Source organism: Hydra viridissima, unplaced genomic scaffold (assembly GCF_058129835.1).
Source record: "Hydra viridissima isolate aposymbiotic clone 2 unplaced genomic scaffold, HvirCarnegie_v1 scaffold_16, whole genome shotgun sequence".
Classification (NCBI taxonomy): domain Eukaryota; kingdom Metazoa; phylum Cnidaria; class Hydrozoa; order Anthoathecata; family Hydridae; genus Hydra; species Hydra viridissima.
In genome coordinates, this window is record NW_028324315.1 from 5479316 (window position 1) to 5493771 (window position 14456).

A 14456-nucleotide genomic window follows, 5' to 3' on the forward strand; every position below is an offset into this window, starting at 1 on the left:
TTTATTTTCTATTGTTATCAATGATTTCAGTTTTAGAAGGATGTTTACAAAATAACTTTTCGTAAAAGTTTATTTTTTTCTGTCGGTCAAAATAAAAAGTCATTGGTTGAAGGAAATCTAAAATTGCTTCGAACAACGGACATTTAACTATTTCTGACAAAGAAGGAGTGATCAAGTAAATATCATCAAATGATTTTTTTTCTTAAAAAAGCCTAAATAAGTATTTATAAATGTTAACTACAAAAGGTTTACAATAAAATTTAGTATTAAGAGTAAGAGAATAGTTTTAATGAAGAATAAAAGATGAACTTATTTTAGACTCTCTTGAAAAAAGAAATATAAACATCTAATTTCAAGAAAGCCTGATATACTGATCTTTATTTTACTAAAATAAGAGATTTTAGTAAAAATAAAAGTTGGTATTTCAGACTTTCTTGTGACAAGCACTCATGCTAAAGTTTTTCAAATATAAGAAACTTTAAATGTGACAAACGTTATATATGAAACTTTAAATGGGACAGACGTAACATTTGAAACTTTAAATGTGACTGACCTAATAGTAGTAGCTTCATGAAGTTAGATTTTAAACATATTTCTGATAAAGTTTCTAATGATAATTATAGTAATTATTATTTTAATGTTATAGTTCAAACAAGTATTCAATGATGTATTTTTTTAAGAGGAACTTTCTGTAAGAATCAGGCAAGGCTCAATAGTGACCCTCTTCAAAATCACTAATGTTGTTGATATTCACACTAGAAGCTCAATTCCAAAATTTTTACAGAAAATATTCATTGCTTCTCTAGATATGAGATGTCAAAGTTTGTCTAAATTTTTAAAAATATTGACTAAATGGTGCGGTAAGCATTTTTAAACTTAATTTAAAAAAAAAGTACAAACTAAATACTTTAAATTAGGAATTGCACTTGATTATTGTTTATTGGCTAGTTTAGACTTAAAAATTGTAAATTAGATAAAACAAAGACTTTGGCCTGTCTAAATATCATGCATCAAAAGTACGCCAAAATTTAGTTTTAGTCTTTTTGAATCTTCGTTTTCATCTAAAGCCGCGAGAATGCCATAATTTTTTTTTAATTATAAATCTTCAACTAGTTAGTTACCTTAAAATATAAAAAAACTATGGGCAAGTAAAGGCTTAATCGCAAAATCCAACTCAAAAATGAAAGTTAAGTCATTTGGCGCATTTTTCGTGACCACATAATGGCTAAAGCCCTGGGTTTACAAGAAATAGTATAAGAGAAACGTGAACATTGTTTTTTCAGATAGAAAAATAATAGTTGTGGGGCGTATATTTGATAGTTATTCAAAAAAACATGTTGTTTTACAGTGAATTTCTTCACTTTTTAAGTTAAGAAATTCACTGTAAAACAACGTTTTTTTGAATAACTATCTTCTTCAAAATCATTTGTTGCTAAGAAGTAATCGCCTGCTTGAGTAATTGGAGTCGAGGGACTTATTTTACATACGATGTTGTCATCAGAATATACAATGCTATCTTTCTGGTTAGGCCATCGATAAAATTTTTTTCCAGATTCAGAATGAAATTGAAAAACTCGTGGAAATGTATAACAAAAGTGACGCAACAAGTCAACTGGTAATTTTGGCATTTATTGATCATAATAAATACACAAAGCCATTTTTATGCGACACATTTACATGCACAAAATATAAAATAGAACTTGCCAGAAAAAGGAAATCCTTGCTATTTGGATTTCTACTACCCCCAAAAAGTTTATTTACAAGAAATAGACTTTCAATTCCAAAATGTGAGCATTTTTTAGATTTTCTCTTCTTAAGTGGATTAATACAAGACGTTTCTTATGGTATTTCCAAAATAAAGTATGACAGTGGTGATGTTGAAACTGTAGCCCGTGCCATTTTAACAGCAAAAAACAGTCATATCATTGCTTTATATTGCGAAAGCTGCAAAGAAATCGGATACGAACCTCTGTCCGAATCAAGTTTATTGCGAATACTAAATGCAATTAAACCTTCTCAAAGAAAATGTCTCGCTGGTTTAAATGACACGGCTGATGCTGGGATGAACGCATTTGCAACACTTGAACAATTCGCAACTATGTTCAATAAAAAATCAACTGTTGAGAAACTTGAAAGATCAAAAAGGTATTTAAAAACTAAATATAAGCTTCATTGCAGCGATTTGGAAAATGAAATTGCAACACATTCAACTAGATTTTCCTTCTCTGATCCTAAAAACATTAAATTGCAATCATTTAGCATTTTGAATGATTCTGTATTTTATGAATGCAATGAATTATTTGAAGTTTTAGATGAAGTCAACCAGATAGGAAATGAAAATAATGTTGGTGATGATGTATTATGACATTAAAGTTTTAATAAGCAACATCGCTGAGTATATGAAGCACTTAATAAGAGATGCACAGCAAAAAAAACCAAAAAATGATGCATATAAACAACTAGATGACAAATCAGCATTTTGGTTGAAAGGCTATTCACAAAAAATGTTCCCCGTGAAATTTCGAGAGGACCAGAAGGACTACTTTGGAAAGAGAGGCATCAGTAAACACATAGATGTTTTTTTTACAAAAAAAAAAAAAAAGACATTCTCAAAAAACACGTTTACCTAACAATTGTGTATCGATTCGATAAAGGTGTTTCCTCTGTTATCTCTATTGCTGAATCAGTTCTTTAACTGGTCCTAAATTTCCAAAAATGATTTTGAAGAGGGTCACTCTAAAAAAATTGCATTTTTGCCAGATTCTTACAGAAAGTCTCTCTTAAGTCTTACATAAGTTTTCTAATGATGTTTACATCATATCTCATTGTAATGCTTATAAAATAGATTTTTGTTTGAAAAATTAACAAAAAACTTCCGGAAATATTGTACTTCTATTCATATCCATCCAATTACAAATAGTTAAATATACATCTTAATTTTATTTCTCAAATTTTTTTTTTTTTCATTAATTTCACTAAAGCTTTAAATAAACAAATGTACGCTTTGGTTATGTTATAGCCATTTATTTTTGTATATATAATAGAATTTTGGAACTTTAATATTTGCCTGCATTTTCATATTTTGTACTTGTTGGAGGTACCACGCCTACTTGAATGAGTTTTGACTCCTTTCGTGAAGCGTTTATTCTGCTGCGCCCTTGCGCCCCATCAAACTGTAAGATAAGTATTAATCAAGAAATACCTATTGTTCTGCGCAACTGCTTCATTCCCGTTCAATAGGCGAAGGCTCGCTTTCTATTAGAATGGACATTTTTTAAAATTTAGTTATGTAAAGATTTTAGTTTGAATTCCGAAGATTCTGGAAAGATTTTGTTTACTGAATGCAGTGTATGTTTAAAAAATTTCAGCTATCGTCAAGAAGATTTTTCGATAAGCCTGCAGTTAAGCTGCATAAGTTAAATTATTAAGCGTTCAGCGCTCTCGTTCGTTGAAACTTTAAAAGTTCTTAAAGTATTTACAAGAGTCAAAGAAAAAAAGTTTTAAAGAGGTAATTTGCATGTTCTTTTTTTAAATACGCTTTTGTTTTATCATTTTTATTATTTGTTTTTATAGTTGATACTTTATCATTTTAACATTTATATTGCTTTAAATTATTTTATTTTTATTTATATAAAAAATTTTTACTTTATATTTTAAGATTGTTGATAATTTTAAGTTGTTTTGGATTAGTTACTTCTCAAAACTATAATTTTTATATATACTACAACTTTTGTACTTGCTAATATGTGTTTAAAAGATATGTGCCCAAGAAAAAAGCCCTTTAATTTGTCAACTAAATGTTAAGAGGAACTTTTCACTTTACATAAATGAATTATTATGTGCAGAATAAACTAATAAAATATTATTTTTTATTTATGTATAAATTATATATATATATATATATATATATATATATATATATATATATATATATATATATATATATATATATATATATATATATATATATATATATATATATATATATATATATATATATATATATATATATATATATATATATATATATATATATATATGTATTTTTATATATATTATATATATAAATCTAATTAAATAAATAGTAACTAAAATATTTATAATATATAATATAAATGGAAAAATACAAAAATTTAACTAACTACTTTTCTTTCGTGTAACACTTTTCTTTTAGATTTTGTTTTCTTTTACGCTTCGTAACGTTGTTTTTAGATTAATTGTTTTCATTTTCACCACCGTAGAGTTTATTCTAACACAAAAAAAAATTTATTTTGCGTCGCGATTAACTGCAGGATTACCGGAGTTGCGTTTTAATTTACTGTCGTTAATACTTTACTGAGGAGTAAATTTATAACATTAAATTTTTACTACGCAGTAAAAGTTTTAACGCTGGAATTTTACTTTAGCTATATAACTATATTATCTTACTGACTTTTATAACCATATTATCTTACTGATTTTTATAACTATATTATCGTACTGACTTTTTATATTTCTATATTACTATATTACTATATACTTACTATATTACTTTATAACTATATTATCTTACTGACTTTTTTAATTTACAGTTTGTAGCGTTATTTTTCCATAATCAAGCTAATGGCCTTGTAGAGAGGCTGAATCAAACACTTTACAAAGCAATCATTAAGGTCTTTAATGAAAATGTCAGCAGTTGAGTGTAAGTTTTAGATGGAATCCATTTTACTGTACGTGTTGATGTGCATGATTCAAGAGATATTCACCATTTTTCCTATAATCCTGTGTAATCGACAACCCTGCCTTTCGATCGATGTACAATTTATTGATTGACTCCAATGGTAATAAATGCAATCCTACATTAGATAAAGATGTTTCCTAAAAAACTTTAGAAATGAAAAGGGGAATTGAAGACAAAGCCATGAGTAACATTGTTTTTTCACAAAAGAAACCAAAAATAAATGGCTTTAAACGACTTAAAAAAACAAACTTAGACCGTATCTTAAAAAGAAAGTGATTCAATAAAAGGTGTGAATTATCTCAAGAATGTGGTAATCAAGATGAATTTCAACGCTACCTCTACTGAATGAAACATCCCACCCAAGTTATTCGCCGTAAAACTTTTGTTAACAAGATCTGAATGTCAACATGCATGTATTTGCAGTCTAGTTGTGAAACACATGATATCAAAACTTGTTCTAACCTCTTATCAGAATAATTAGGTGAGGACATGGAAAGGTATCTCACCAAAAGATATCGTAAACATATTGTCCTTCTATTTCGTTATAAAAAACATTTATCTTTGAGAGGAAAGTTTTTAAAATAAAGAAGGCAGAAAGTGTCTCGTAATTTGAAATTTGAGGATGTTTAGAACTAATTTATTTTATATTGAAAATGTTGTGTTATGATTTATATTGGTCTTTTTTTTGATAGATAAAGATTTGGTGACACATGATATGCACCCGAGATTTTTTTTTTAGTTTATAAATGTTTTCTTCTTTAGACCTCAAATTGATACTTGAATAGTACGTTCACAAGACTTGGGGAGCAATAGCTGGTGAAGTTAATTTTCAGCTACTCATTGCTGTGACAAGATGGATGAAAGAGTGAAAAAGTTGTTAACTAATCTAGCATCAAAGTGGAAGGAGTTTGCTTATGCCACAGGTTTTGGACATCTTGTTGTAGACTATATTGATATTGGTAACAAGAGTGACGAATTAAAGTTGGAGTCATTTCTTAAAAAGCTCATTAAAAGGAATCCAACAAATTATATGATTTTAATTGAAAAATCACTGGCAGATATTGGGAAGTTAGATATTCTAAAAGAAATAAAGCTGTTGCGTAAGTAATTCTTTTTTGATATGTGTAAGGTACATATATTTAAATGTGTGTGTATGTATGTATGTATTTACTTAAATATGTGCTTATGCCATTACATATATCATATATTATATGTAAAGTAATATTAATTTAAAAAAGTATTTGAAGCCATGTTATCGTCATAAAATTTTCTCCTTGGACAGTTTTTTTGAGAAACCGGTTTACAGACCGTGAAACAGATAAAATGCTAACAGACATTTTCAGTTGCTTAATTTGCTCAATTCGGTTGATTACTTTACACCTTGATAAGCTAATATACTTCAAATGAAACTAAAGGATGCATATTGAATATAGAAAAATTACTTTTAATAGCTTTTATGGTAACAGCTCTGTTCTAGATGTAGAAATTGTTTTCCCTTTAGCACCAATAACAGTTTCAGGTGAGGAGTAAACTTACTACAGATGTGCTCAATGTAATCAGCTGATAGTTTGTCTCAAGGATTCTTGTAGGCGTGCAAGAACTTAACTAAGTTTGGTGCTGTTTGATTTAAGACCCTGGTTGATCTATCCTATATAAAAAAAACTGGCTTCATTTCAGGAGAGCCAGGGAGCCAAACATCTTTTAGCCAAAATTTGATGTTGACTTGGTGCCAGTTTTGAACCAACTTTGTTTTGTTTTAAGGTGCTGCATCCTGTATTAAGTTAATACTTTCATCATTTTTAAAATGGGCTTGTATCCGGTAAATAGCGTAAGGCTAAAGATTTTTCTTTTGGTACTTTTAAGGAGACATTCTGAAAGCAGATTGTAGAAACACTGCTTCAACTCTCAGGAAGCACTTCTTCAATTAACAAGGTAGAGATGAACCTGTTTTACCAGCTATAGACCAAGTAAATGTTTATATCCTAAGCTGACTAGTGTTTTTACTTCAGAATCCAGAAAAGCAACACTAAAAGAACACAGGCTTCAAAACTGTATGAGCTTTGAAGTTTGTGTTCTTTCAGATAAAGTATAAGAAAAAATTATATTTTTAGCTCAAGATATAAATCCTATACGGTATTAAACAACTCATTTGGTAGAAACTGAGTACTGACAATACTTATGGTCTTTTATTTTTAGGTTGTAATTTCTAAGCAAAAAATATTGTTTGCATGTTGTAGAGGTTAGTTAAAGTTACCTCAGAAAAGTAACAGTTTCCAAAAGAAATTTCTTTATCACTCGAACTAAATATAATAACCATGGTGGGTAAATTAGCGCACTTCTAGTAAATCAATAATTTACCACAAGCAGTATTCTAATTTTGATCATAAGAACAAGAAAAACTTATGATTTATTTAGGTTCTTTGAAGATCTGTGGGAAAAAATTACATACTTTTCTGTAGCTTAGCTGTATGTTACTGTTTTCTTTAGCACATCATTTTTAAAACTTATTAAAAAAACAAAATGAAAGAGATTCAGGGATGTATGAATACATGAAAATGAGTTTATTAACTGCTTTATCAATAGGATAAGACTGATACGGAACACGTAAGCTGTAACGGTTTGGCAGTAATGCTTGATTATGCTGCTTGCTTGACTAAATCATTTATATAATCTTTTGAATAATTATCTGCAAAAGAGGTGTTAAAAAGCACATGGTATGGCAATCCTTTTTCATAAACAGTATTTTTAACTCTTGTATTAGGCACTCACTTATAACTAGACAACAAACTATTGAAGTTTTTTTTGCGATTGAGATCATTTGCTCTACGATCAGCCATGGCTTTATGCCGAATGATCCAATATCCCTTCCTGTTAAGCAAACAATGACTTGTTAAATTGTAGTTTGAAAGTTTCCGTTTATAAAAACTTTTCCAAAGTTAACTCGAGGCAAACTTAAAACAATTTCAAGATCAATAAGTTCTTATTATTACAGTCTGTTTACTGATTGCTCGGATTAACAATGTTGCAATATTCCTAAAAAGTCACATAAATCTTTCTTCGGTTTTAAAATATTACATTGAACTCGTGATTGCTGATATAATGATACTAACTTTGCTTGACTGGTGTATTGTCATTTTCATCACTATGTATTTTACAAAGATCATACAGATTACCTATATTGAGTTAACCTTCTATGTATTCTTTATTTGTCTTTTTCTTTAAATAATAAACCTCAATTCTTGAGAAAAGGTATATATGATCTCGTACAATTTGTTTCCCAATAAATATTGGACGTCATTGGTAAGTCCAATGTTTACTGGGTTAGAATCTTTTACATATGCTTCCCCCATTTTAATTACACTGGCAATTCAATAGTTTACTTTAATTGGAGAAGTTTTTATAGTCTACTAGATTGAAATTGTATTTTTCTTATATTTTGTTTACAAGTAATCGTATCAGCTTTACGCTTCCTAGATTTTCCACGATGATGTAACCTACGATAAGGCGCAATAATAAGCGGCTTTAAAAGTATAAATGTTAGCTTTAATTTGTCCATCACCTTTTTTATTTGATTATCCAGGATGCATAAACAAAAAGTTACTTATTAAATTTATTTAAAATGCTATAGCCGTTTAGCTGTCAGGCGATATGTCTCGTCAATGTTGTAACAGCCGCGATACATTCTGCTATATCTGTGGCAAATATACACTTGCGTCTCAGAGACGTTCTATAACTGTTCTTGTGAAGAAAGCTTTTCATCTGTATTTTGGCTGCAATATTGGTGACCATGACAAGGAATGGGCGCCTCACATTTGCTGCACATCATGCGGTGTCCATCTAAGAGCCTGGCTCAGAGGCACTCGTAAGAGTATGCCGTTTGCTTTTCCGATGATCTGGCGAGAACAAAAAGACCATGTGACGGACTGTTATTTTTGTTTGACTAATATATCTCTTCCGAAAACAAGAAGTCAATTGAATATCCTAATTTGCCTTCAGCAATGAGACTTGTGCCACATGACGACAGTCTCCCAATTCCGAAACCACCGGAGGATTTGACCTTAGATGAACCAGATGAAGAAACGCCAGTGCAGGTTACTGTCAGTGACATTGACCCAGATTTTGAAACTTGCTCATCAGGTGATCCACATCTAATAACACAGTCAGAATTGAACGATTTGGTTAGAGATTTGGGTCTGTCAAAAGCAAAAGCCGAGTTTCTGGGTTCCAGGCTGCAGGGATGGTGTCTGCTGTCATCAGATACGAAAATTTCTATGCTCAGAAGCCGGCACCATGATATCACCAAATTTTTTGTTCAAATCGACAGTCCCGTTTCTTTGTAACATTGAAGGATTGTTCTCGGCCTTGGGTTATGATCACAATCCAGAAGAGTGGCGTCTCTTCATTGATTCGTCAATGCTAAGCCTGAAAGCTGTTCTGCTACACAATATCAACGTTTATCCGGCAGTACCTGTTGGCTACGCGGTACACATGAAAGAAATGAGAATATGGAACTGTTGCTCAAGCACATCAAGTATAGCAGTTACAACTGGAATATCTGTGGAGATCTGAAAGTCGTTGCTCTGTTACTGGGACTGCAACTTGACTATACGAAGTACTGTTGTTTCATCTGTGATTGGGACAGCCGTGCCAAAGAGTCACATTATTGTCGACAGAGCTGGCCACTCCGCAAAAAGTTAGTTCCAGGACAGAAAAATGTTGCACACAAACCACTTGTCGAGCCAGCAAAGATATTTTTGCCTCCTTTACATATAAAACTTGGACTCATGAAGAATTTTGTAAAAGCACTGAACAAGAAAGGTGAAGGTTTTCGCTATTTAAGACAGATATTTCCAAGAATAAGTGATGTGAAGGTCAAAGAAGGCACTTTTGTTGGTCCCCAGATCAGACCTGTTATGAGTGACAAGCGGTTTGAAGAGCTGTTAGTTGGCCAGGAAAAAAATGCCTGAAAAGCCTTTAAAGACGTTGTTGACAATTTCCTGGGCAGTTACAGAGCGCCAAACTACGTTAAAGTCGTAGACAAACTTATCCGTGCATACCAGAAAATGAAGTGCAACATGTCACTCAAGGTTCATTTCAATTGACGGAATCCGTCAATGCTTGCTGACTACTGTTGGACACTGCAACGTGATGTACCAAAAGTTAAATACAAAAGAAAATCAGGAACAAAACATTTTTAATTCTGTTGAACTAATCGCTCAAGCGGAACATAAACGTGATTTAATAGGTAAACATATAAATGTCTATTTCTTAGAGTTCCTACGTGATGCAGTAAAGCAAAAACTTTTTTTGTGCATACCCTAAAGGTACATGTCACAATCACTCAAAACTTTTCAGGAAACAAGACTTTTTTATAAATTTGTTGTGCAGTGTTATCCAATACATTGTAATTTTTAAATTATTTCAAGAAGTTTAATTACTTCTGATTTAGAGTAGGTTAGATTTCTTGATCAATATTTTCAGCTGTTATTTTCAAAACAATCAAAACAATAAAATTATTACTGACAATTCTGTAAATAGTTTATATGATTGGTAAATCAGAGATCTAATAAAACAATATTTTCAAATATGATTATTGAGGAGATAGAAAAATTTAAGATGGCATGCAACACCGTGTTAAATGTTTTATATATTTTTATTATAATTAAAATAGAATAACATATTGCTAAATTACTCAAAATATTAAAATATCACTTTTTTAAAAAGTTGGAGATAAAACAAGGTTTTTCTAACAAAGCGAAAATGATGAACTTTTTTGTGACGCTCAATGCTTACACTTTTCACCTTTATATTGCTCACAGTATATGGCTAAACATGAGAATAAAGTTAAGTCTTACTTAACTTCATTTTCATGTTTAGCCATATTTTTTTTAGAGTGTACAATAGCTGATTGAAAGAAAGTTTGGCTAATGTTTTTGTAAAATCCTTATACAAGTTATAGTCAGATAATCTAGTTTGTGTAATTCTGGGACTTTGAAGACCAAAAGACCTGAAGCATCAACATGGAAACACTACACGGTGATTTGAAATTTTAGGTTTTTCAAAAATGTGTGAGCCATGTAGCATTAAAATGATTTTTTCAAAAATTGAAGCTCTATATTTTCAAATTGAGATCATTTTATTTAAAATCGCATGCAATATTTGACATTCTTTTTAAAAATATTGACATTGAAGTTTTTAATTCCTTAACTTTTCCATAATGGTGGCCTGGAGAACTTAAGAAGGTGTTTAAAAAACTGAAAAGTTGATTTTGAGGGTTCAATATACAAAGCTAACAATTTTAGAAATGACTAGATGCATTTTTTTTCTTCTATATTTAGTAGGCTAGCTAATATTTTAAAGTTTACTGATAAGGCACAGTTGAGCAAGTAATGACTGAGTCCTAAAAATGGCTCCCGCTTAGGCCTTCGAAAATTTTTCTCCACTTCAAACTACAACAAATGTAAGTTAAAAAGTGTCTTTCAAAGTTTTAAAAGTGTCTTTCAAAGTTAAAATTGTAATTTCTATAAAAAAGTTGTAATGCCAATAAAAAATGTCAAAAACAAAGTTAAAATTGTAATTTAAAAAATGTCTTTTAAAGCTTTTATTTATTAGACTTACTTCTTAACGCTTTATCAAACTTATTTCCTAACGCTTAATAGACACATATAGTATTTTTTTGATTTCCTAACAATTTATCAGAATAATCAGTGTTTCTATTGAAAAGGAGTTTGATTTAGTATCTGGCCATAAACTTTGTAACGAGTGAGAATTTATTTTATTTAAAAAAAACAAAGACGACAATTAAAGTTATTCATGCTACTAGAGCAATTATGATTTCAACGAGACTGACATTTTCAAAGAAAAACTTTAATTCAAGCATCAATAGCCTTGGTTATTCACCAATAAGACTAGTAGCTTATAAAAAAAGAATTAGCTGCGCAAAATATGAATAAGATCCACTCTGCAACCAAAAAAATACTGTTTTTGTTTCGGCAGTTTTTCAAAACTGAAGTTATTGAGTTTGGTTCTGAGAGTTAAGATAGTGATGGTGAACATAACTATTTTTGTACCTTCCCAAATATTAATGTAAAATACAAGGCTTTTAAAAAATGCAAGGGTTATAGATGGAACCATAAAAAAAAAAGAAGATGAAGACCTATTAGTGAGAAATCAAGGCCATGACTGCTACTAATTGGATAAATACTCTCAAACACGTCTAGGGAAGAAACAGCATTTTTCATTCCACGTCAATAATGAAAGACAATATTTAAAAAAAATCTTTTTAGTTAATACAAAAGAACTAAACTTAAAGTTCATTGAAAATGTTTTTTATGTCAAGATAAGTTTTCTAATTTTTGTAAACTTAGACCGAAATGATGCATCTATGTTGAAGATATTTCAGGCCTCTACTCTGTATGTGATTGTAGATACCACTAGAATACAAAGCTTTTAGCATTAAAAATACCAGATAGTTCAGACTGTAAAGGTCTCTTTATATTAGTTGTTTGTGTCTCAACAAATTCAGATTGCATGCTGCTCAGTTGTGGTAACTACTTGACTAACTATGCATAAAAGAGTAACCTGGTGGTTTGTGTGATAAGTGCAACATTGATGAAATAATGTTCAGTCAATGACAATGAGTCAACAAAAAATCTGTGTTCGTTCTTATAACTTTTCCCATAAATAATTTTATTGAATAATAGTAAAAACAATTTTATTAAATATTAACTAAAAACTGTAAAAACACATTTAATATATGTTTCCATAAACGAGATAATAAGATATCTACCAAGTAGTTGTTTTTGCTAAATCACATGGTAGGAGTTCTGCGTTGATGCTGTAGGCTCTCTTAAGCGACATTGTAATAAGGGCAAGTTTACAATCACTAACCAATCTTATGAATTCACCTGAGTAAATTGTATGACTGGTACACACAAAATATTAAAAGAATCCATTTTCCCTACATTTTAAATGAAGAAAATATTATGTATTGTACAAGTTTTAAATTAGAAGAGCGTTATGCTACTTACTCAATAATTACTGGAATAAATAAACCACCATTGTTTTATACAACAATTAAACTAATTTACAGGTGCGAAGGGTGTTATTCAACAAATTTATTAAAATGTAAATATTCTAACAGTCCGACAGTAACTCACAATGCTACTTGCTTCTTTTTGATCAGGATTTTTTGCAGCATGTGCTTCTTGCTCCAAAATGGATTTAGGACGAGTTAGTTGAACGAGTGCTTGATATAAATAACCAATGAATTAGAGTTGTTGGATACTTAATATTGTTCATAATGCGTTTCGACTTGTATTGTTCTTCTGGTCAGCATAGCAAACCTAGCTTTGTTTACCAAGATCTCGAATGTAGATTCTTTGCTGAATACAACGTGAACAAAACTTTTAATATTGATGTTTTACATAAGTTCAATTGTAGCAATAGCGTCTTAAGTAGACTCAAAATACTAAAATAATTCTGATGCAATATCTGAAATGAAAAAATTTAAACATTACCTTATTCCAGTTATCTTGAGATTTAAATTAATTCTTAGCCCAAGCAAGATATTTTTCAATTATATTAGGCATAAGCTTCGGCTTCTTTTGCGGTTTTCTGCACTTAAATCATAGTTTGTAACTTCTCCTTTTCAACCATCCAAGTGAAATGTAAATACCTTAGTCTTTTAAGAAGGTTTTTAGTTTTCTCACTGCATATTACAATCCAGGGGCCAATGCTATAAACATAAAAAACGAAGTTTTTTCCGTAAAACACGAAGTTTTTACCGTAAAAAGCGAAGAAAAAAAAAGTCCATTGCTATAAACATTCAAAAAACTCCGTTTTTAAGATAAAAACTTCGCTATTAAATCTAATGCTATAAACGAACAAGGGAATCGCCTTTTCAGATAAAAAATGCGTTTTTTCGAAAAAAAACTTCAGATAGATTTTTGATCTCAATTTTAGATATTTTCTTCGTGATTTTTGGCGGCCATTGTTGGAACAACGTTAGCGCTTCAAAATCATTGAACATTCTTTGTTTGTGTTTTTATGCAGATATTTTAAAGATAAAGCTTAAAAGGATTTTGGTAACTTCATAATAAACTAATTACTTAAAATCTGCATTTAATCGATTATTCAGTTCCTTGTTGTGCTTCGTTAACAATGCATGCATGAATTTAAAATTCCATACTTATTTATGAAGGTTTTCGATAGTAATTCTGATTAAACAAATTTTTCATAGTGTTTGACTAAAGAAAAGTATAAAGAGTTGATAAATATGCCATATAATACACAAATACACAACAAAATAATACACAAATACACAACAAAATAAAATGCTGTTTAAAGAACTTAAAATGTTACTAGCAATAAAGATCAGAGAAAACAAAGAGGTTCTTCTTGGGAAGCTTAGTATGTTTTAATTAGCAAACTATTTAAATAAAAATATGTATTGCTACATTATATTTTATATATATGTATATGTATATATATATATATATATTTACAAATGTTATAGTATAAGTATGTAATATATAGTATATATTAACATAATATAAGTATGTAATCAATCAATCATATTTCTAAATAAAGATTTTACATTCGAGTTTATATACAAATAGTTATAAACTAATGTAAAGTAAGCTACTAACAGTGCTAATGATATATAACAAGGGTAATAATAATGGCAATTTAATCATTCTATTCAAAAACAGCAGAGATATATTACAGTATATAA

General features: G+C 29.8%; 2 protein-coding genes across 5 annotated transcripts in view; both read left to right on the forward strand.

Annotated features, from left to right (window-relative positions):
• The first annotated feature begins 106 nt into the window (after positions 1-106).
• On the forward strand, positions 107-2721 carry LOC149877688 (uncharacterized). The gene has a single exon (XM_090073637.1). The coding sequence runs from the start codon at positions 1583-1585 to the stop codon at positions 2363-2365; it is 783 nt and encodes a 260-aa protein (XP_089929763.1). The 5' UTR covers positions 107-1582; the 3' UTR covers positions 2366-2721.
• A 647-nt stretch (positions 2722-3368) lies between these two features.
• LOC149877689 (NACHT, LRR and PYD domains-containing protein 9-like) overlaps positions 3369-14456 on the forward strand; it is a 43426-nt gene continuing 32338 nt past the window's right edge. The window contains exons 1-3 of one of the 4 annotated variants that reach the window (XM_090073633.1): positions 3369-3508; positions 4572-5201; positions 5483-5820. In XM_090073633.1, coding sequence (XP_089929759.1) covers positions 5574-5820 — 247 coding nt within the window. In that variant the 5' untranslated portion in view covers positions 3369-3508; positions 4572-5201; positions 5483-5573. Of the gene's footprint in view, positions 3509-4164; positions 5202-5482; positions 5821-14456 lie in introns of those variants that run through there. The other 3 variants (XM_090073635.1, XM_090073634.1, XM_090073636.1) reach the window with 3 other exon arrangements.